Raw genomic sequence first — 25,383 nt, 5'->3', positions numbered from 1 at the left:
CTGTCCGGTAGTTTGAACATTCTTTGGCAGTGCCCTTCTTTGGGATTGGAATGAAAACTGACCTTTTCCAGTCCTGTAACCAAACTGAGTTTTCCAAATTTTCTAGCATATTGAGTGCAACAAGTTAACAGCATCATCTTTTAGGATTTGAAATAGCTCATCTGGAATTCTATCACCTCCACTAGCTTTGTTCATAGTAATGCTTCCTAAGGTCCACTTGACTTCACACTCCAGGATGTGTGGCTCTAGGTGAGTGACCACACAACTGTGGTTAACTGGGTCATTAAGACTATTTTTGTATAGTTCTTCTATGTATTCTTCCCACCTTTTCTTAATCTCTTCTACTTATGTCAGGTCCTTGCCATTTCTGTCCTGTACTGTGCCCACCTTTCCATGAAATGTTCCCTTCGTATCTCCTATTTTCTTGAAGAGATCTCTAGTCTTTTTAATTCTATTGTTTTCCTGTTTCTTTGCATTGTTCATTTAAGAAGGCTTTCTTATCTCTCTGTGCTATTCTCTGGAACTTTGCATTAAGTTGTTTATATCTTCCCCTTTCTCCTTTGCCTTTCACTTCTTTTCTCGGCTATTTTTAAGCCTCCTCAGACAACCACTTTGCCTTTTTGCATTTCTTTTTCTTGGGGGATGGTTTTGATCATTGCCTCTTGTACAATGTTATGAAATTCCAACCATAGTTCTTCGGGCACTCTGTCTATTAGATCTAATCCCTTGAATCTACTTGTCACTTCCACTGTATAATTGTAAGGGATTTGATTTAGGTCATACCTGGGACTGGAACTTCACTGTTGCTCAGACAGTAAAGAATCTGCCTGCAATGCAGGAGACCAGGTTCGATCCCTAGGTCGGGAAGATCCTCTGGAGAAGGGAATGGCAACTCACTCCAGTATTCTTGCCTGGGGATTCCCATGGACAGAAGAGCCTGGCAGGCTACAGTCTGTGGGTTTGCAAAGAGTCGGACATGATTGAGCAACTAACACCCCAAACTCCTGAATGGCCTAGTGGTTTTCCCTACTTTTTTTTAAATTTAAGCCTGAATTTTGCAATAAGGAGCTCATCTGAGCCACAATAAGCTGCAGGTCTTGTTTTTACTGACTGTATAGAGCTTCTCCATCTTTGCCTGCAAAGAATATAATGAATCAAATATTTTCTTACTTATCTGATATAAACACTCCTTCTATGTCAGCTGCAAGCTACCAACACAATCTCATTCAGGTAGAAATGTTCTGAAAATTCTCTGTTATGTGCTGGTTCTAGCAACCACTATATACAGTTCATTATCCAGAAGCAACAAACCTCACGGAATGCTGGAAGACTTTTAAAGGCACCATTGAAGCACAAACATGGAGGCAACATTTTGATAGGATTAGGTGACATTATTTGGGATGCAGTTTATGTATTAAATCAGAAATTTCTACATTGTTCTTTATTCCCAGTGACTCTTGCCAGGAGACAATAGGTTATATATGTGACCCAGGGCACTCTGGACTACCTGTGCCCAGGTACAAGCACAAGAGAAGAGGAGTCTTTCACCATGATGGCCAAGGTTATTGATACTGAAGAGCAGGAAGCATTTGAACTGCTTTCACACAGTTGGGGCAAGGAGAAATTTGTGTGGACCCCAGGTAAAACCCTAAGGGGCTCTCTTGTTACTTCTTTATAACAACTGTGAACAGAAAATGCTTACCTCCAAGAATGGAAAGATTGATTCAGCCTACCAGTTAAGCCACCATGATCAGCCAGGTTGTTGGTGATGGGAAATCAGAATGGATGCTGGAGGAGGGAGAGGTTCAGAACTATATGAGGTCCTGAGATCAGCTGAGGGGCTACAGTTTGGTCTGTAATTGGCCTCTTCTGAATTTCCCTTCAGAAAGAAAAGCCTACAGAACCATGGAACAGATGCTTCTGGAACTTGTGTGGAAAAGTTGCTTGTGTTGCAAAAATAGTGGAGCGTGGCAACCACAAAAATCTGTCTCACATATCTTCACCTGCAGGCATGGTAACTGACCTACAGACCTTAACCCTAACACCTCTAAAATCCATCATCATGTTTACATCAAGGCCATGGTATGTAAAGATTGAAAGTGAAAGGTGCTCAGTCATGTCTGACTCTTTGTGATCCCATGGATTATATAGTCCATAGAATTCTCTAGGCCAGAATACTGGAGTGGGTAGCCTTTCCCTTCTCCAGGGGCTCTTCCTACCCCAGAGATTGAACCCAGATCTTCCGTATTGGAGGCAGATTCTTTACCAGCTGAGCCACAAGGGAAGCCCAAGAATACTGGAGTGGGGAGTCTATCCCTTCTCCAACGGATCTTCCTGACCCAGGAATCAAACCAGGGTCTCCTGCATTGCAGGTGGATGTTTTACCAACTGAGCTGTCAGGAAAGCCCTTGCATAGACTCATTTCAGTTCAGTTCAGTTCAGTCACTCAGTCGTGTCCGACTCTTTGCGACCCCATGAATTGCAGCACGCCAGGCCTCTCTGTCCATCACCAGCTCCTGGAGTCCACCCAAACCCATGTTCATCGAGTCGGTGATGCCATCCAACCATCTCATCCTCTGTCGTCCCCTTCTCCTCCTGCCCCCAATCCCACCCAGCATTAGGGTCTTTTCCAATGAGTCAACCCTTCGCATGAGGTGGTCAAAGTATTGGAGTTTCAGCTTCAACATCAGACCTTCCAACGAACACCCAGGATTGATCTCTTTTAGGATGGATTGATTGGATCTCCTTGCAGTCCAAGGGACTCAAGAGTCTTCTCCAACACCACAGTTCAAAAGCGTCAATTCTTCGGTGCTCAGCTTTCTTCACCGTCCAACTCTCACATCCATACATGACCACTGGAAAAACCATAGCTTTGACTAGATGGACTTTTGTTAGATTACTCCCAGTCAGTTACTGAATATGGTACTGATAAGATAGACAAATTCCTATGAGACTCCTACAACAGCCAATGTTGACTTGGGGACTCCTTGGCAGCCTTGGCAGCCTCTCTTAGAAGTACACTTTGGTCTCAGATGCTGGCCTCCACCATCCTTCCTCTGATCTCTATCTAGGACCAGATTTGCATCATAGTCTGACATCTCTCCCAGCTTCCTCTCATCCCTTCCTCTTTTTCCTCACAAGCATTCCCTTTAATAATACAATGTATATGGAATTCCCTCTTGACATAGGCTTCCTGGAGGATCTAAACTAGTCCAGGCATTATATCATAGATTGTTGCTGTTCAGTCACCAAGTTGTCTCTGACTCTTTGCAAATCCATGGACTGCAGCACACCAGGCTTCCCTGTCCCTTACCAACTCCTGGAGTTTGCCCAAGTTTATGTCCATTGAACTGGGGATATCATAGGTACTAAGATGCAAAATATATGTATATTATCTACACTCATTTTTAACACATATCTGCAAAATAAGAATTAATACACATTTTACAAGTGAAACATGTGACATTCCAGAAGGTTAACCACTGCACACATTCACAAAAGTAACAAGTGGCTGTGGGAAGACTCACATCTAAGTCTCTCTGGTATGCAATTATGTAGCTGAGTCACTCTGCTGAAATGAGAAATTTTTACCTCCCCAGAAAATAATTTGGGACAGGTATGGATATTACTCCATGGAGTCAGACTTCTTCCACCATAAGAAAAAAAATTAATATCCACAATTAAAATGAGCTATTTTGAAAGATAGTTCATTCTTCATCACAGGAGATGTGAAAGTATAGGCTGGATAAGTCAGTGGCAGGAAATTGGTAGGGAAACTTCAAGCATCAGTAAGAGCTCTGAAGAATTAGGTTCTACATCGACTGTGAATGCTTATGTTGCTTGGTATTTACTCGAACCTTCATAGTCCTTCGTTACTTCATAGATACGAAGCTCCTCCAAAGTGAATAGAGTTTAATAATATATTCCTGGAAATTATCTCAAATGCCATAGAAATAGTTTCACATAGACCAATTTTTTTCCTTAGTATTTCTTCCCTGTTTCCAATAGCCATTAAAAATGTATCAAGTATGTCTTTTTCTTCATACATCAATCTTAGAGAATTCCAGAGATTAGAAAGATCTTAGAAATCTTTTGTTCAAGTCCATTTCCTTTATAATCACTGAAGCTGACCAAGAGTTATAGAATCAAAGATTATTCTATTTTTTCAATTTAAGATTTTTGTTTTAGTTGTTTTTAAATAGCAAGGTATAGAAATTTTAGAATGATATTTATGTCTCACTTTTTCCCAAAGGGTAAGAATTTCCATGAAGTTACCTACCAGTTCCTAAACTAATTACTTGCATCCAAAGGCAGCATTATCCTTAGAAGACCAATAATCATTTGTCTAGTAAACTCATTGAGACCAAGAATAATTTGCTCACTGTCAAGTCTTGGTAATTTGGAGTATTTGGGTTAGAACTAAACTCCTCATACTTTAGTTAATTACAGTATGCTGTAGGTTACCATAAACTGTTCTTTTTTGTTTTTCCATTAAAACCTTCAGCAATGCTGTATACATATACACACATCATTCTATCCCATCAGAAACTGAAACAAACAAACAAAAAAAAATTGAAAGAGAAAGGGAGGCACATCCAGTACAAGGTGAGTTCACATCCTTTTGGAGTCAAAGATATTTGCCACCTTAAAGGTAAGATTTAGGCTAATAGAAATGGTATTAGAAATCTGAATGAGAGAATAGCATTGGAACATGTATATTACCACATGTAAAATAGATGACCAGTGAAAGTTTGATGCATGAAGCAGGGCACTCAAAGCTGGTGCTCTGGGACAACCCAGAGTTTGGGGTTGGGAGGAAGGTGGGGGGGGGTTCAGGACGGTGGGACAAATGTGTACCCATGGCTGATTCATGTTGATGTATGGCAAAAAACACCACAGTATTTTAAGGCAATTAGCTTCCAATTAAAATAATAAAAAATTAAAAAAATAAAACATAAAAGGAGAGAAAAAAATGAAACCTGAACGTTTACAAAATTTTTAAAATGTATTGCTTAAATAAGTTTTTAAAACACTTTGTAACTTATGTGCTTAGTATACACTAGGTATTCATGTTGTTTTTCAGTCGCTAAGTCGCTAAATTGTGTCCAACTCTTTGCAACCCCATGAATTGCAGCACTCCAGGCTTCCCTGTCCTTCATCAACTCCCTGAGTTTACTCAAACTCATGTCCATTGAGTTGATGTGGCCATCCAACCATCTCATCCTCTGTCGCCCCCTTCTCCTCCTGCCTTCAATCCTTCCCAGTATCAGGATCTTTCCCAATGAGTAAAAGAGATTGTCACTAAATATAAAAATGCAACACATGTCCTCTTATTTTGTTTCTTTTTAAATTCTGAAAAATGTTGACATTTAAAATGTTTGTTGTAAATAAGGAAGCTTCTACTGACTACAGGATAAAATCTTAGTTTCCCAAACTTGAATCAGAGTTCATGGTCTGATATTTACCTAAAATCATATTCGTCATCTTAGTTGATTTTTATTATATGTTGTCATGGCTTTTCTCTGTGATGATGGAGGCAATCCTAAATCAAAAGAAAGCTACTGCAGCATTTTGTCTCCCTGACACAGCAGAAGGGCACCTCTGAGAGATTTAGATTATTCTGCATGTATTGGTAATGTAACATTTTCATGGTAGCAAAGCCCTTTTAGAATCAGACAATATCTAGAATGCAGAGATGATAGAATACATCATTTAAAACTGCCAAATCAGTACTTCTGTTTTGCTTTCTGAGAATCATTTTTCAAAAGAAATATTCAGTGATCATGATTTTCACATATAGTAGATATGTCGTGTTTCTTCGATACAAATTTTGATAAGAAATTGAGGCATACCAAACTTAATATTTAGCTTGCTGAGAAAATGCAAAGCATGTGTTGGACATTCTATTAAAGGCAGACATTTTAGAAAGATCTTTAGTTGTATAGTAATTTTCTGTAAACCTCATTTAGGGTCTTAGAAAACCCAACCAAAGCCAAAATATTGGCTTTTATTTTTATTGTGTTCTGAAAATATTACATTAGCACTTCCTTGTATCTTCTAAATAGTTTGAAATAAAGTTATCTGAAAAAGTATCAAGACTCTCTAATGGCTGAAAACAGGAGAAATATTCATTCTCAATCCTTCACACCTCTTTGTTTCTATGTCCTTTTCCATGTAAATTTAGATTGTCCATTCACAATGAGCTGATTATGGGAACTGGACTGATCCTCTGATTATGGGATTGGACAATGGAATGTTCAAGCTGAAGTGCAATTGGGCTTATTCTCACCCTTCAGTCACAGGGCAAATGAGCTCATATCTAGGCTAGCCTGTTGGTCTCTGACAGAAGATGAGCGCCATGTGGAATAGAGCCAAGGTATATATCAGTATATATCAAGTAGTATATATGCACTAGAATATATCAACAAGTCCACAGGAGCATGAGCAAGCCCAGTCCAGATCAGCAGAAACACTTATCAGCATTCACGTAACATTATATTCTACTTTGATCTATCATATTTGTGACAGATAAAGCTATGTCAGGCATAATTGTCAATAATGTGAATAATAATGCTACATATATTATACACATATTTGGGAAAGACTAAAAATAATTTCGAGTGACAAAATCAGAATTAAATATATCTTAAGAGTGAGAAGGAATTAGAATACCAAATATAGGATAAATGTTTTGCTCAAATGAGGGGAGCAGCCTTGCTGGCACGACAGAATAAAATACTTTCACAAAGACTAAAGGAAACAGTGGCATTGAAATGAGCCTTGAGAGAAGTCAGAAGCCAAACCATACATCTCAAGTTAGCATTAGGCATTTATCTGGAGAGTGTAGCAAATAGCAAAATAGGTCTGGTCTCTGTCTAGACTAGATTAATCCATAGTAATTATTACATACTGAATTGAATATTTTATATTCAATTAGAAGACTGATTCAATTGGAAATAGTGTGGAGGTTACGTATAAAACTTTTGGAGAGCCAAGCTTAAATTTCTGGCATAACCTGTCATATTTTTGTGGCCTAAAGAAAGTCATTTAATCTCTCCAGTGTATTAACTGGGAAACAGGGATAATATCCCTCTGATGGACTGCTAAACGTGCAATGAGTTCATCACTTTGGCCACAGTCCTGGCCCTAAAATCATAAAGTTGATGACAGTAGATGACATTTTCTCTCAAATTTAGAGAAACATAAAATTCAGCATCTCCAGTACTCTTGCCTGGAAAATCCCTGGACGGAGGAGCCTGGTAGGCTACAGTCCATGGGGTCGCTAAGAGTCGGACACGACTGAACGACTTCACTTTCACTTTTCCCTTTCATGCACTTTAGAAGGAAATGGCAACCCACTCCAGCGTTCTTGCCTGGAGAATCCCAGGGATGGCGGAGCCTGGTGGGCTGCCGTCTATGGGGTCGCACAGAGTCGGACACGACTGAAGTGACTTAGCAGCAGTAGCAAAAGTCAGCATCCCTTCACTAAGTCAGGCAAACAGGGCACAAAGAAAACTAGTTGTAGCAGTTGTAGATGACAAAAAGAAGGGAGAATCACTGCCTTGCAGTATGCTTGCTGAGAGGCAGCAATCAATCAGCCTAATTTCCTATTGCTATCCAAGAAGAATGCTGTTAAATATTTCTTGGGAAAGACAGAGAGCAACCTCGGCTTCTCATCTAGGGAATCTGAAGTAGTCAGGCTGGCTAGAGCAGCACTGAAGATGGGTTCTTTACCAGTTGAGCCAATAGGGAAGCCCAAGAATACCGGAATGGGTAGCCTATCCATTCTCCAGCAGATCTTCCTGACCGAGGAATTGAACCGGGTTCTCCTGCACTGCAGGCGGATTCTTTACCAGCTGAACTACCACGGAAGCCCAGGACAGCCTGCAATAGTGTCTAAAAGAGGGGACACTGGTAGAACAACCAACAAGAATGTACTGTCCTCTGGTGAAGCAAACATGTGTGACGGATCATAAGAGGTTGTGAGGTGGAGAACACGCAGTGTGGGAATTCTCGGACATCAGCTGGAATACAAGGATCTCGCAGAGAGGAAGGCAAAAATCGGACAGTTCTTCCTTCCCAATCTCGCTACCTAGTGTTAGGCTGATCCTGCCTTTATAGAATACACTTTGAAATGGATGTAGGATTGACTCCGATTTAGACTGGACTTGGATTTTTTTATCTGAAAGTGAATCTTAATTACTAGCATGGTACTGCTGATTCACCAAAATGCAGCTGGAGAGCTACAGTACCTGTGTAATAATCCCTAACGGCGTAGGAGAGGGAGACTTTAGAGAGCATGGACAAAAGAAATAACTGGGGAGAAAAGGAAATGCTTTAAATCATCATGGTGATTTATTGAGCTAAGCTTGTCCATTATACTGGTTTTTCTTCAAAGAAGTAATGAGCTATTAGTTGTTAAATCATTTAAAACAGTATATGGCATACAGTATTGTTTTTGTTTTTGATACAGTAAGGACTCAATAAATGTTAGCTTTTATAATTGTTTATTTGAAGAAAAATATCAAATTTCAATGTGATTCAAAATAGAAAGGGCTGTATTGAATAGTAACAATGGAAAATTACAAAGGCAAAGACCAGAGAGTCAGGTGTCAAGCATCATTCTGAACCTGAATAGAAGATTCTTTTCTGGGGTCTTTAATTCCAGGATTCTATTATTTGAAACTTGAATTATTTTTGCATATGGGAAAAAACAGCTTTTTTTTTCTTTTTACAAAATTAAACAGACTATATAACTCTTCCTATATTTTTAAATGTAAAGAAACATAGACTATTTCTTTTTATTCTCTAAGAGCATCCACTGTTAAATCAATATCATTCATCCTTTTCATATGGAGTATTAGCTCCTTTTATCAAGTGCATGTCATAAAAACTTGCCTGTCAGTATTTCATTCTTTGATGGCTCTTTCTTCATTTTTGAAAATGATACAGACATGAAATGAGTGAAACATCACGATAGTATAGCTAGAACTGGCCTGGCAAAGGACTAAGCTTTTATATAACAATAACTTGCTTTCCTTTGTGCTAACTTATTTTGAGGTTTTGTATAAAGGATTTTAATAACAAAAAAACAGACCAGAGGTTAAACAAAGAGTATTTCACTTTTTTAAGCATCTGTCATTTTCAGAAATATACATATATATACACATATACACACATATATTTGTATGTGTGTGTGTATAAAAATCTTGTGACTCAGAGAACTATATCTCATTTCAAATTTTAAGGGGACTAGTTCTGTACTTACATCTTGGTTGGTCATCTCCCAGTAGGGTCTTTCTCCGTAAGACACAACCTCCCACATCACGATTCCATAACTCCAGACATCACTCGCAGAGGTAAACTTTCGGAAAGCTATAGCTTCTGGGGCAGTCCATCTGATTGGAATTTTGCCTCCCTAAAATTGATAAAGAATAAAAAAATTCCCACATACTTCAAATGAATCTAAGGATACTTCTGCCTCACTGAAAAGATGTAGAGAGAGATGTAGCATTTTTAAGTGAATCTGTTTGACAGCAAGCAGTCTCCTTTCACATATCTCAAGCCCGTAAGCACTTGTAGACTGACTACTAATTGGCTGTCCAGAAGGCTTCTAGTTTAAATTCTGTTTGACTGCTGGAACACATACAGGACCCACATCTCAATTACAGTATCAGGATGGCAACTTTAAGTGGGGAAAGCAGGCAGTAAGGCAAATCAATAAGGTATACTTTCATGACTTGCTAACAGAAAGTAAAGGACTCAAACTCCCAGGGTATCACTTTTTCCTTTAATATAGGGATTATAAATAGAAATTCTTGATTGCTGAATGCAACCCTGAGAAGTTTCAAAGTTAATAAGACAAGCATGAAAATCAGATATATTAAAAAAAACTTAGTTACACTTTCTCCTGACAATGTGCAATTTCTCTTATGTTTTGTTGTCATACATCTGTGTATATTTGATCAAACTGCTTATTTTTAAAAGTAAAAGGCAAGTATTTAAATTAGAGCTAACCAAATTAAAATTATTAAAATTAGATTATGGGGGAACACTCACAACATTATCAAATTGGGTTTTTACATGATTAAAACTATGATTTGGTAAGTTTTCTCTTAGTTTACAAAATAGACACTTTTATATCTCACCCATTTCAGGGTAAACTCTTTTCTCTTAAGTTTTAAAAGAAGGAAAATCCATGCAACCAAATATTTCATCTATAAGCAAATATATCTTAAAACAGAGACTGAGAGAGAGAGAAATGTGGGTTTCAAATATTTTCTTGCAATAAACTAAAATGTTTTCCTGTTTTGCAGGAAGAAAAAAATTTAATTCACCTACTAGAAAAAAATGGGACTTAAATTGCTCTTTATGAACCAAAGTTTCAAGACATATGAAGAAATAACAATTTCATGTAATGCTTGAAATTGTTCTGTGAGTTGACATTAACTTGAATTATTCAAGCTAATTTTGAATTATTTGCTCCTTAGAAACATGATAACCACTTTAAGAAGACTTTCCTGAAAGATACTTTTGTTAATTAAATATTCATAGGCAAGATCACATCATTAGGGCAACTATGTGGCATTGGGATGGCCTATATTACTATTATATATAATTATATATGTATTATTATATAATATATATGCATACACATATGTATACATAATAATATATGTTTTAACATATATAATAATATATGTATATATAATAGTTGTTCAGTCGTGTCTGACTTGTTGCAACCCCATGTGGTATAGTAGCCCACCAGGCTCTTCTGTCCATGGAATTCTCCAGGCAAGAATACTAGAGTGGGTTGCCATTCTCCAAGGGATATTCCTGATCCAGGGATTGAACCCAGGTCTGCATGGCAGCCAGATTATTTACCTTCTGAGGGACCAGGGAAGCCCTAACAATTTCTCTTCAAATTGTAATTTGTTGATTATTTTAAACTTCAGCCTGGAAGTTTTCTCCTGATCCTCTGACCATCATATTGTATATCAGTATTATCTGAAGTTCCCTCACTGGCTCATCTCTCAGTATATGGATTTTCCACAAAGTGTAGCCATACTCCATTTCAGAGGAGTAAATCTTGAGGGCCTCATCTTTGGCTTCCTTCCCCCTCCTTCTCCACTAGCATAACACATTTACACAGACCTTGACAAATTCACTTTATGCATTTATTAATAACTAAGACACCAACCAACCATACTGGGAACAGATTTTTCTATAAACTCAATCTTGTTTAGGCCTAATTTATTAAGTGTAAATCTAATCCCAGGAGAATCCCTACTTGAGGTTTCAGTTAACACAAATAATGACAATAATAATTAGGTCTAGAAGACAGGAAAATCCCACCAATTAATTTATTGATTTATTAAACTGACCAATGGAAAGTTTTATTTGCTTAGGTAAGTTACTCTTGATTTTCAGCATAGTGTAATCCTTAATGATCCATAAATCACAACACAATGAAAAAAAAAAACAGCCTTACAATCTAAAATACACTAAAAGAAGTAATTTTAAAACATTGAATTAAATTAGAAAATGTGAACATTTAGCATAAGCAATGACAAAAGTATCCTGTATTGAAACAAAAGTTAACCAGTTTGTATAGTGAAAAAGATATAATGATAAATTCTTGCCTTCGTAAGATGTTTAAACATTGAGAATGTTTTGATGAACTTCAAAAGATTTAGAACAAGTTTAGTTTATTATATGGTATTAAAACTCAAGGAAGGCAGTACATAGAATGTCCAGGAAATTCTGTTGCATCATTACCCATAGTTTTCTACAGAAAGAATTGTCAATTATATTAACAACGATTCAGGAAGCAATTACTTTGCTGGAAATGGGTGTTGATTTATGCTCATTTTGACAATATGATTTAGTGACCAATTTTCCATAGAAGCGGGCTTAACAGTTTACATAGTATAAAAGAAAAGCAATTAGGCATTAAAATACCTCCAGTAAATCAAAACTTTCTGAAAGAATAGCCCTTTTATTCCCTATCATGTGAATACTTAGAAGGCAGGTTTAGATATTTCCGTATTTGTTTTATACATGAAAAAACTATAGTATAGGGTTTACGCTACCTCAAATGCTATACATGTTTATATATTCACATATAAAGCATATTAATATATTCAGATATATGAGCACATATTACATACATACATATATTGTATGTTAATATATGTATATATTTATTACTTTTAATACAGGGGATTCTTTAACTTTTACATCTAATACTCTATATGATTTTTATCAGTTGTACCCACTCTGTGAACCCAAACTTTTTATTTTCAGTATCTGTAGAAAAAAAAATAAACAATTAAGACTCATTAGGTGAATACTTAGCTTATATAAGTTTAATGGTGAATTTTCTGACATCTAACAAGGAAAGTTATTTGGACTTTTTTAGCCACCCTCTCTGTTTCCTCCCTCTTTCTTCCTATATTGGAGGAACTTCTTTTTATTTTGGCTATTTCTTTTAAAATCTTTAAATATTCCATGTCTCCAGTGTAGTATTTCAGAAATGCATTCTGTTAGATCTTACCCTTGTGGTGTAGGCTGCCTCAGGATCATCTTCCAGTACCCTGGAAAGCCCAAAGTCAGACACTTTGCACACAAGGTTACTGTTGATTAAGATGTTTCTGGCAGCAAGGTCTCTATGCACGTAGCCCATGTCGGAAAGGTATTTCATTCCTGCAGCGATGCCTCTCAGCATGCCAACCAGCTGGATCACAGTGAACTGCCCATCATTTTTCTGTAAAGATTATACAGAAATATTAGTCCTGCAATATCTATCACTGAGGAAAGATATATAAGGATCTTCCTTCAATCCCTAAATTAATACATACTACTACCAAATTCACATTGCAATTTCTATCTGAAGGAGAATGGGAAAAAAATTAAGCAATAGACAGTAAACTTGGTAACTGTATCAGTTACCAAGTGTACACAAAGTGTCCTCTGCTCGGTGAAAACAGATGAAGGCTTTGCAAACTCTCGACCAAAATCTTATGTATTGCTGCTCTTTTCTGCATTGTAATTCCTTTCTTAGTCATCTGAAGAGCGTTTTCATCATTCCAACATAGTGCCTGCCTTGGGTTAACACTGCACATTTTAGAAGTGATTTAAAAGAAGCTGTTTGGATAGGCATATTGGGGTAAAGAAGTGGCCAGAGGAAATAAGTGAGATTCTGCAGTAGCAGGCGAGGGAGGGAGGGACTGAGCAATGACCAGGAGAATGTTAGCATTTCTGGGAGGCTTGCTGTTTTTATCAAGGTCACTGGATTTGGTGCAGACACATAGAATAAGGCTCAACTGATGCTTATTTCAAAATAAAGGAATGATGTAACCTTAAGGGACTGATAAACTTAAATATATGTACAAGAAATTTGGCAGCAGAGTCTGGTAAAGGCTGGAGACTGGAAGAGAAGTTTGCCTTACAATTGGACCCCTGTCATATTCTTATGATGGTAATTAACGTCACTGTTGTTTCACGTTTCTAATCAATGAGAGTCTTTGCTATTTGAAGGTGAAAGGTTGCCAGTCTACAGGTTTAATCAGGCCTGCAAACATGTTACATTGTCCAGTACATACTATTTACTAATAAAATGAGTAGCCAACGTTTAACATTTGGAGACTTGCATAGTAAATTATTTTCCTAAAACCCAGAAGATCTAACAACACTGAACTACTATCTATTATCACATAATGATTCTTCATATACAGAAGTACAAGTAGTGGCTGGCCCACAGGGGAGTTATGAGTCTGTTTGACTCTTTCATTAGTATAGATGATTTTCACGGATTTTATAGACATTTTCCCTGTTCTGCCTGATATTACGTATTTTGAGAGAGTTGAATACTTATATTCTTTTAAAAAATTTTTTCATTGTAATTGATTTACAATCTTGTGTTAGTTTCAGGTAGAGAGTAAAATGAACCGTTATACATATACATATATCTACCCTTTTTTAGATTCTTTTCCCAATAGGCCATTACAGAGTATTGAGTAAAATTTTCTGTTCTATACAGTAGGTATTCATTAGTTATCTATTTTATATATAATAGCATGTATATCATCAATTTCAATCTCCCAATTTATTCCCCTTCCCCTCAACTGGTCACCATAAGTTTGTTTTCTACAACTGTGACACTATTTCTGTTTTGTAAACAAGCTCATTTGTACCATTTTTTATATTCCACATATAAGCGATACCATATGATATTTGTATTTCTCTAACTTACTTCAGAGAGAGTTAAGTATTTATAAAAGATTCTTTTTTTCCTTTCCTTCATTCCTATCCTCCTTCCTTCCTTCCCTCCTTTGTTTTTTTGGGGGAAGGCACATTAACATACATTAAATAAAACCCTAGAGACATGTAATTTGGATTTGTGTAAGTTTCAAGTCAATTTTCAAGCCAGAGTTAATTTTTGTAGCACAATTATTCTGACTCCAGATATTTCTATTTAAAATTTAGCTTTAAGGTGACTGGATTTCTACTTCAACATCACAGTCAGTATATAAATAACACTTTCAATAGTTACATTTATCTCAAATCTTACCTTTAAAAATGTATCTAAAGAGCCATTTTCCATATACTCTGTCACGATCATCACTGGTTTACCTGAAAAGAGCACAGTGGTATAAACTGCTGCTTTTTTATTTTGTAGTCTTATCTAGAAAAAGTCTGTGTGCTAAGTCGCTTTTGTCATGTCCAGTTCTTTTGCATCCCTATAGCCCACCAGGCTCCTCTCTCCATGAGATTCTCCAGGCAAGAATCCTGGAGTGCATTGCCATGCCCTCCTCCAGGGGATCTTCCCGACCCAGGGATCGAACCTAGGTCCACTGGAGTTGGCAGGCAAGTTCTCTACCAGTAGTGCTACCTTTACCTGGAAGTTTTTATTTTTGAGTGCAAATTATATATATATATATATATATATATATATATATATATATATATAAATATATAAATATATAAAACAGTCCTCTTTGAGTAGCGAGTAAATTCCTGGCATGATGATATCTTAGCATATACCAAATAGGGTCAGTGAGAAGACAGTATCACAAGAATGATGAAGATTGACATTTAAGATGCAAAAAAAAAATTTCAATATCAAAGTCCATTTATGTAGAAAATGAGTTTAACGATGAATTTAATTTTAATAGAGGTAATGATATGAAGTGCCAAATAATAACATCCAGCAAACACATTCATCTTTCTCACAGTTCTAAATAAAAACTCTCATCCAGTCTAACTCCCCTACTGATGATCCCTGGGATATATGTTGCATTTTCCCAACTTTATTTCCATGTTCTTGTAATACTTTTATTTATGGCTACCTCTCTTTTCCCTCTACGCCACATACCTATGGTCTCTATCAATCCAAATTTTTCCATCCTGTTCTTGTTCCTCTTGCTGTCTGGAAACATCTCTTGCAATCATTGTTCTGATGGATGAGGTCTTCCTCTATTCACATCTGATATAAAAGTGTAGCTGGACAGACTCTGAAGCCACACTGCTTGGCTTTGTATCCCAGATCAATCAGTTACTATCATATGATCTTGGGCAAATTCTTATCTCTGTACCTCACTTTTCTCATCTCTAAAATGGGGACACTAATGGCACCTGCCTCATGGAGTTATTGTGAGTATCCCCCAAGTCATATTTCTATCCAATATGTGCCCATCACTTAGAATTTACTATACATCATTATTTTATAAACTTTATCAACTTTGTGCATAAATGTCATTGCTAGATGTAATCTGACCAAAAGAATAGATATTTTACCCTCATAAAATTATGGCATTTTGTGTGTAATATGTCTGTGATATAAGATAAAACATATAAGGTCAAAAATATTTGCTATATGAAAAAATACCTAAAATAAGGTTGTTAGTTTTATCACTTCACATTAACCTCACTATACTTTAAAATATGCCCCTTTATTCTTTAATAAATGTATACTACATAAAATTTTAGTGCTAAATTAAACTGAGGTAAGTGGAAAAAGATCTTATGGTAGCAAAATTCTATCTTATATGTCTATTAGTTAATTTTTTATATAATAAGGGAAATGGGGCCTATCAATTATGAAATGCACTATAATTAACTTAATGGCTTTCTCCAGAAAGGTACCTATATTTTACTTGAGAAGTGATTTATTCAGGTCATAGAATTAGAACTTTTAAATTTATTCAATCAACATTACCTTGAAGTGCAAACAGAGATATAAAAAGATAATTACATACAAAAAAGAAACAACTAGGATGAAAAAGGACTTTTCATCCCAAAATCATTTAAAACTCACTATTTAGTATAATAAGGTGTATGCGCGTGTACTAAGTTCAGTCATATCTGACTTCTTGTGACACTATGGACTGTGGCCTGTCAGGCTCCTCTGTCCATGAGATTCTCCAGGCAACAATACTGGAGTGGGTTGCTCTGCCCTCCTCCAGGGTATCTTCCCGACCTTGAGGTCGAACTCGTGTCTCCTGCATTGCAGGCGTGTTCTTTACCACTGAGTCACCAATAGTTCAGTCTAACTTCTCACTCAGATAATTATCTTCTGTTAAAACACTTCAGAATATTATTCTTTGAATGGAATGTGACAAGTAATACTATAAAGTCAGATTTATTTCTCTCCTCCTCTTTAAAGTTTGTAAAAGTTAGTCTAAAATAATTTATCATATATTTGTAGTATACCTATGTTAGGTAAAACATCCCATATGTAGAAAATATGCATTAGAGATGTCATTTGACTTGAACTTTGAAAGTGTCACCATTGTAACAAAAGGTGACAGGCACTCCAGGAAGAAGAGGCAGCCTGTATCTTGTCGTGAAAGAGCTCATCAACTTCAAACACGGCTAGAGGCCCGGATCTCCCTTTATAATTCAGGAAGTGACAGGAGATGAGTTGGGGAACACTGATTTTTAAAATGACAGGAAATACAATACCAGAAAAAAAAGAAAAGAGAACGACTCATGTTGTATTTGTAAATGGCCATGACAATAAACAAACAAAAAAAAGATTATAAATGCTTTTTCTCCTTAGGATTATTGTAATCTAAGTTCATGAATTGAGATATGCTCCCAGATTCAGTTCAGTTCAGTTTCAGTTGCTTAGTCGTGTCTGACTCTTCACAACCCCATGGACCACAGTACACCAGGCCTCCCTGTCCATCACCAACTCCCGGAGTCTACTCAAACTCATCTCCATTGAGTTGGTGACGCCATCCAACCATCTCATCCTCTGTCATCCCCTTCTCCTCCTGACTTCAATCTTTCCCAGCATCAGGTTCTTTTAAAATGAGTCAGTTCTTCGTTCTCAGCTTAACTTCATTTTAATGACACTGCCACACCTATTCAATGGACCTCAGACAAACTACTAAATAGACAAAATTCTGCTTTGGGTCCTTTGGTCTCATTCTTATATCCTAGGGCTTATTTCTGACTTTTATTAATGTTGAAACCCCTTTTCTTTCAAAAGTCCAGAATTAATTAATAACTGTTTTGGCACAGGGACTTACATGTCTAAAGTTCCACCAGCCACAAGACTGGAATATTGGAACGTCCTGCTGTACTAGACATCACTCCTTCGTCTATCTGATTTCAGGAATTCAGAAGTACTTGGAGATGAAGCTGAGTAGGCATACAAAAGGGACATGTGGGTAACCCTGGCTTCAGCTTTTTATCAAACAGTATGGAAGTATTTCAAAAAACTTACAGGTATTAGCACCAAAGAGTGTGTACTTACTGAACATCAGCTCTGATCAAACTAGAAAAAGGTCTACGTTTTCAGGAATCAGCCTGTGTTTCCAGGAATCTGCCCTGTGAAGCTCTTCGACTTTTATTTACAGAAATCCACTGAGGGAGTTGTCAGAGTTTAATTGGAATTGGGAGAACTGAATTCCAGCAGATATCCAGGGGATATAGTCGAAGCTTTCCTTCATCAGCACCTCTCAGTCCCTACCATGTAAGCAGATGCCTTGTCCATCAAAGTGAATGCTTTGCCAATATCTACCTTAACCTCCTCTACCCCAAATCTTTTATGATTACAGTACCTTCCCTATATTACTATTGCACAACCTTCAGTTTCCTTCTGTTCTCTTTTTCTAGAATTTCTTCTTTGCATCTATCCTTTAATTTTTTAGACTTTCTTCTTACAGTTTTGGGTTAGTGTAAATATTTCTTACTGATCTCCCAAGGTCTCCTGAGCAGGAGTTGGATAAATCCCTATGTAAAAAATCTCTTTCTTAGGCAAATTTGTTCCTTAAATTCAGTGCAAGTTCACTGACCTTAGATGAAAGAATTCATAATCTAAAGAGAATGAACTGATCATAAAACTGACTGTTATTAAATAGTATATATTTGGAAACAAAAAAATGGTTATTTTTTATAGGGAGATGAGTACCTGGGATCTCGCCTATAAGATTTTTCTGGGGTTCATCACCTAATTTTAAAAGTCAGATACATTATTTGTGACAGTGTAGGTTGTAATTTCAGTAGCAAAAATGGTATTTGAAAAATATGATAGGGACCTAAAATGCCTCTCATATTTCAGAAAATGGGGGAAAAGCAATAAAAATACATATTTGCAGATAAGCATAACCTTCTTTTGTTGACAAGAATAAAAAAATTCACCATCCATCTGATTATTTTTTATGCTTGAGCCCTTTTAATGATAATTATATTTAGTTTGGCTTATGTTTTGTCTCAGTTCCCGCTAGCCTGCAAAAATGACATAGCAATAATTAATGTGGCTCACTCTAACTATTGTAAACTCAATAAAATGGTATAAATCATTTTTCATTATCCAGTTGAAGTACAGACAAAGAGTGGATTTGCAAATAATTTTGAAAGCATATTATCAAAAATCAATACAAAAAGAGCTCATAAAGCATGTTAAAACATGATTTTAATCTGAGAGTGGAGTTTTTATATTACTTTATATTATTTACTAAGGACCCAGTTCAGGCAGAGTCTAAGCAGTAATAGAAACACATTATTTGAGGAATTTGCCTAGGTCATATTTTATCATTTGTATTGATAATCATAAAACAGCTACAGTTTATTGATTTATTGAGTACCCACTTCTTACAAGTCATGATGTTAACTTTAACTGTCATCAAGATTCTGTAACACTGATATTACAAATGACTCTTTTCAGAGACAGAAAAGTATGGCTTAAAAAATTCAATATATTACTTGAGTTGATTAGTGCAAGTTATAAAAAACAAAGCTGGGAATCAAATTCATGTCTACCTGACTATGAAAGCTGTTTTCCTTTCCTCCACACTATGATGCCTATAATTTCCAAATTTATTTTAAATTTTAAATTTCATTTTAAAATTTAAAAGATAGTCTTTTGTGTTATATTAAGTTTGATAATCATGACTGTGCCACACCAACTGGGTCATGCATTAATGGTAGATCTGGTGGGAATTCAGTTGCTCTCAATAAATAACATATTCTTACATACGATCATTACTTATGGATGCTCCAAGCATTCTGAAGTGTTCAGTAGTGAAGTGGATAAGTCTTGGGTTCTATAATACTTATGTGAAGAATCTAAAGTGTTCAAATCCATAAAAAATAAAGCAGAATGGTGGCTGCCAGTGCCTTGGGAAGGGAAAGGAGGGATTTCTGTTTCATGGGTATGTAGTTTCAGTTATGCGAGACAAGAAGTTTCCAGAGATTAGCCATACCACATTGTGCTTACAGAGAACAAAGCTGTACTGTGTAATCTGCACCCAAAATTTTAATAGGGTAGATATCATGATATGTGGGTTTCTCTTGCCACAATAAAACAAAACTTCATCTGCTGCCTCACTGACATTTTTTTGTTGCTCATGTCCAACAAAATTGAAGAAAGGAGAGAACACATCATTTCTGGTAAAGCAGTCTTTTTTCATAAGCTATCTCAAAATAAGGTTAAACAAACTTTGGGGAGTGTTGGCTTAGCCCTTGCTTTTCAGAGCATGGCCCTTGACAAGTGGCATAGCTATCATCCAAGAGACAGCTTGTTAGAAATGCAAAATCTCAGAGCCCAAACCAATCTATGGAAACAGATTCTGCATTCTAGCAATATCTTCAGAGGCACGTTATATTTTGAGAAACACTGAACTAGGTCACATCATAAGAGTTGTAGCTAAATCTGGGCTTATTCTTTTATTTGCATTGATACCAACCTGCTTTTCTGAAACCACAAGTGCATCAGGAAGCATGTGGTACCACTTAAGGTTATAAGGGAACATTTAATTTAGAAACATCATAATTCATTGGAAAACAGCTGTCACTTGGCTTCTCTTAGAAACATTTTCCAAGATTTGTAAATAATTAAAAGTAAGCCTATGCTTATAGTGGCGCAGTTGGTAAAGAATCTGCCTGCAATGTAGAAGACAGAGGTTCAATCCATGGGTAGGGAAAATCCTCTGGAGAAGGAAATGGCAACCCACTCCAGTATTCTTGCGTGGAGAATCCCATGGACAGAGGATCCTGGTGGGCTACATTCCATGGGGTGGCAAAGAGTCGGACACAACTGAGTGTCTGAGCATATTATTATATTTATATATCTGTAGTTTTATTTTGCTATGCCATTCTATATATTTGGCTGGTATTCCATTTAGTGCATTAATACTTGTAGCTTCTTGAAATTACTTTTATTTTTATTCCAAGGGAAGCCTGGAATAACAAATATCATGATTCACTTATTAATGGTCAACCAGAAAATGGGATCTTGTGCTTGTAGTAGGAATAGATACTGCTTATTAAGCAGTGGAGTGGGAAGGGAGGAGATCATATGGGGCAATCAGAACTTAGCCAGGCACTGAAATTATTTTAATTCCACTTATAAAATTATGTAATTTTAATTTTGGGAAAGATTATAAAATCAAAAACCTCTATAACTTACCTGAGATAGGAGCATGGAAAAGCTAAATGTTTCTATTAAGTATAAATTTCAAGCTTTCCATAATATCCTCTTTTATTTCAGATTGTTTAGATTGATATAAGCTTTTTCATTAGCTGCTCATTTATCAAGTTAAAAATGAATCAGAATTTCTCTGACATTAGTGAAGGTGGAGAATTACTTGTGACCTCAGAGATTATCAACTTTGCACAGGAGCTGAGGAATCTAAGAATTAAAATTGCGGCAGCTTTCTTTTATTATAATGAAAGTGACTTTAAATCACCAGGTATGATTCACTAATAGTCAGTCTTTGAGCCAGTAAATCTCTATTCCTACAGGTATCTATCTTTCTGGTGAGTAAGGTTTAGATTTTATCAGAGACAACACTTGGAGAAAGAAATGGCAACCCACTCCAGTATTCTTGCCTAGAGAATTCTGTGGAGGGAGGAGCCTGGTGGGCTGCTGTCCATATGGTCACACAACTGAAGTGACTTAGCATACATCCATGCATTGGAGAAGGAAATGCAACCCACTCCAGTATTCTTGCCGGGAGAATCCCAGGGACAGAGGAGCCTGGTGGGCTGCCATCTATGGGGTCACACAGAGTCGGACACGACTGAAGCGACTTAGTAGCAGCAGCAGAGATAGCACTTGTAAATATCTAATAAATATTTTGTTTATTTATTATACCTCTCTCTATGCCCTCTTAATGCAAAACAAGTACCTGGGGCAGCATGTTGTAGAAAGAAGAACCTGCAAGGCTTGAATGGAACTTGCAAAGAACGTTCAAGAAAGGACAGGGAATGAATGAGAGGAGTCTGATAAGAGCTTAACTTGAAGATGTAATAGGCGAATAGATGATCTGGCATCCATTCTACTGTTAAATTTGTTTATTTCCATCATGGTTTAACCTGATAATGGCTCATAGAACTGTTTCCTTTTGTGAAACGGAGGATGTAAAATCGAAGCATACTCATACTGCAAACATCTTCATTTATACTTTCAGAGTCCAATCTTATACAATACGATGGTTATAAGCCTCTCAAAAGTAACTTATCCACAACGGAACTGCTGATTACCAACCACAGTCTCGCTCCTCCTGGAGTTTTCCCCATAAATGGCAATTCCTTTCTTCAAGGGACTCAGGACAAGAGTAATTTAAAATTATCATCGTCTCTTCTCTTTTTCTCACATTCCACATCTAATTTACAAGAAGCTTTCTTGTGATTGCCTTCAAAACATCTATAGATTTCAACTACTACTCACCATCTTGTTAGATTACTACCCTGATCTAACCCTAATGAGATGTGAATGACAGTAGTCTCCTCACTCTTTCCATTTCAACAGTGACTTCTACCATCTTTATTCAACACAGTATCCTGAGTAATCCTATTAATGTAGAAATAAGATTCCATCACATCTTGGCTCCAAAGCTCAGATTAACAGACAATCTTTGCAGGGACCAAAGTGTTCACACACCATCTAAGCTCCTATTACATCTTCAAATTAAGCTTTTACCAGACTCCTCTCATTCATTCCATTGTAGCAACATTGGCCCTATGGTCTCTTGAGCATTCTATGAAAGTTCCATTCAAGCCTTGCAGGTCCTTCTTTCTACACTACACTGTCCTCAGATATCTGTAAGGCCCACACCTTCAATTTATTCAAGCATTATTAGACAGATCTTTCTCTAAAATAGAAACCAACAACTCTCAATAGAAACAATCTATAATCTCCTAATTTAGCGCTACTTTTTTCATTTAATGTATTGTAAACGCATTTGTTTAATTAGTTTCTGTCTCCCCAACTCAAAGGTAAGCTCCATAAAGGCAGGAAATCAGTTTGTTTAATCTCTACTGTATCCTACTGATTAAGGGCAGACATTTAGTAGGTGATCAATTAATACATTTTGAATAAATGTTTCTTGTCACGTGTATAGTGAATAATGATATATGAAGTTAGTAATGTACACTGTTTAAAAGTTTGGATTTTGGAGTCATATAGAATCATTTTTAAATCTGGTATTATCCTATGCTATATTTATGATATCATATAAGGTATTTAACCTCTTTAAGGTTAAATTTTCCTATCTGTAAGTTCAGAACAAATATTATCTTCAGGATAGCATTGTTGTGCACATTAAAGGAGATAATATGTAAAAAAGTATTAACATAGCACATTCTTAAAATAATGTTAATGATCGGTAGTGGTTATATCCTTGGATTGGGAAGATCCCCTGGAGAATGAAATGGAAACCCACTCCAGTATTCTTCCCTGGGAAATTCCATGGACAGAGGAGCCTGGGGGGCTACAGTCCATGAGGTCTCTAAAGAGTCAGACACAACTTAGCAGCTAAACAGCAACAACATCCTTTACTTTGAACCTATGTATGTCTTTAGCTCTGAAATATATGTGTGTGTAGTGATTATAACTGCTATATGCAAGGTCTTGTGAAAAGATCCTCATGCACTTTCCTTGGTATGCCTTTTAATTTTTTTCCTAAAACACTCATGGTTTTATAGAACAAAGTTATTTAAATTAAAATATAAACTTTATATCACTTTAACTCATTTAAAATTTTTAGACAACTGCAATTTAGTCATTGAGTCATTTAATATTACTCATTTTTTTAAACTTATTTTATTTATTTATTTTTGGTTGTGCTGGGATTTGTTGCTGTGCAGGTTTTTCTCTAGCTGAGTCCTCAGTGAATGGGGATTACTCTCTAATTCCGATGTATGAGCTTCTCATTTCAACGGCTTCTCTTGTTGTGGAGGACAGGCTCTAGGGTGCACAGTTTCAGCCTAGCTCCCAGGCTCTAGAGCACAGATTATTAGTTGTGCCACATGGGCTCAGCTGTCGCGCAGCATGTGGGATCATCTCAGATCAAGGATTGAACTCATGTCCCCTGCATTGGCAGACAGATTCTTTACTACTGAGCCATCAGGGAACCCCAATCAATCCTGTCTTTTGCAAAAAAGGGGTTAAGATTACCTAATGTGTCTGGTCCTATGACAGACACTAGAGGCACTGTAAACACATATCAATTTCAAGAAGTTCATCATGTAGTAGAACAATATATGTATAGAGAGATAACTATGATATAATGGGCAGCTGCTGCTGCTGCTGCTGCTAAGTCGCTTCAGTCGTGTCCGACTCTGTGCGACCCCATAGATGGCAGCCCACCAGGTTCCGCTGTCCCTGGGATTCTCCAGGCAAGAATACTAGAGTGGGTTGCCATTTCCTTCTCCAGTGCATGAAAGGGAAAAGTGAAAGTGAAGTCGCTCAGTCATGTCCGACTCTTAGCGACCCCATGGGCTGCAGCCTACCAGGCTCCTCCGTCCATGGGATTTTCCAGGCAAGAGTACTGGAGTGGGGTGCCATTGCCTTCTCCGAGTCCCACTATATAACCTCTCTCTATTCACCTGGGAGTGGGGCACAGCTCTTGAGGCGCTAGCCTACTGTGTTCCCTGTTTGCCCAGCAAAGCAGCAAAGCCCCTCTTTCCTTCTCTTCCATGACTCTCTGTATTTCTGTTGGGCACTGGTGCACAGAGAGCCAAGATTTTGCCAACACCCTCAGCCCCTGGCAAAACTATACTCCACTTTCTGTCTCCATGAACTTGCCTATTCTAGAGACTTCATGTAAGTGGACTCATTCAATATTTGTTCTTTTGGGTCCAGCTTACTTCTCCAGTGAATACTTTTGTAGAGCAAAGAATGAACCTCAAGCAACTAGGTTTCTCACAATTTAACAGTACATAGTGACACGATCTTCAAACTAAGCATACAGCTTGCCCAGAAACCCAGCTACTGCCCCACGAGCCCCAACGGGCAGAGGATCCCTGACAGACCCTTCCTCAGCCTGTACACAGGCCTGGTTAAGCAGTGGTAACTCAGAGAGCAAGCTCCTTAGAACCCTGGAAGCCACGTGAATAGAGCAAAGGGAAGTAGAGAGTGGACAGTCCTGAAAAACCATGGGTAAGAAAAAGCAAGGATTCATCAAGCTACTTTGGCCTGCAGATGGCCTTCTCTCTGTCCTCCAGGAGCTCCTACACCCTGACCGTTTGGGCGACACCTGTCAGAGCTGAGGTCAGACTGCAGTCTAGTCGCTGATCATGTCACCAGTGCAGGAAGCTTCACAGGGTCATGAGTCACCTTCCATGGCTCAGAGGTCCGGGCAGGCCTGTCCCGCCCAGAGAAACCCAGTGAGGAGAGGCAGAAACAAGAAAGACACACGACTGGCAGAGAAACACAGAATGAGTAAAGAGCTGGACTGACAGGCAGGCCGTGAATCAGAGTAAGGACTAAGAGGGAAACACAGAATCAAGGTACACAGAAGGTGGAAACAGAAATGAAGACAGGATCCAGACACTCGGAGACGGGTTCGAGAGAAACACAAAGCTGACAGGGGCTGAGTTAATAGGCATAAAGGGCAGGTGATAACAGGTGACACAGACAGCAAGAGA

The 25,383-nt window shown here is 37.3% G+C and overlaps 1 protein-coding gene across 12 annotated transcripts in view; it reads right to left on the bottom strand.

The window, feature by feature from the left end:
* The window catches only part of EPHA5 (EPH receptor A5), a 394,095-nt gene that overhangs the window by 28,569 nt on the left and 340,143 nt on the right, over positions 1-25,383 (bottom strand). For 11 of the 12 annotated variants that reach the window (XM_081504964.1, XM_081504794.1, XM_081505053.1 and 8 more), the window contains 3 exons: positions 14,573-14,634; positions 12,557-12,766; positions 9,269-9,418 (listed from right to left, as the gene is read on the bottom strand). In XM_081504964.1, the coding sequence (XP_081361090.1) occupies positions 9,269-9,418; positions 12,557-12,766; positions 14,573-14,634 (422 nt within the window). The remainder of the gene's footprint in view (positions 1-9,268; positions 9,419-12,556; positions 12,767-14,572; positions 14,635-25,383) is intronic. The other variant, XM_081505447.1, reaches the window with a different exon arrangement.

Source organism: Giraffa tippelskirchi, chromosome 1 (genome assembly GCF_054371585.1).
Source record: "Giraffa tippelskirchi isolate mGirTip1 chromosome 1, T2T-mGirTip1v1.2.pri, whole genome shotgun sequence".
NCBI lineage: Eukaryota > Metazoa > Chordata > Mammalia > Artiodactyla > Giraffidae > Giraffa > Giraffa tippelskirchi.
Note: the sequence above shows the minus strand (reverse complement) of the source record. Positions and strands in the feature narration are given on the sequence as shown.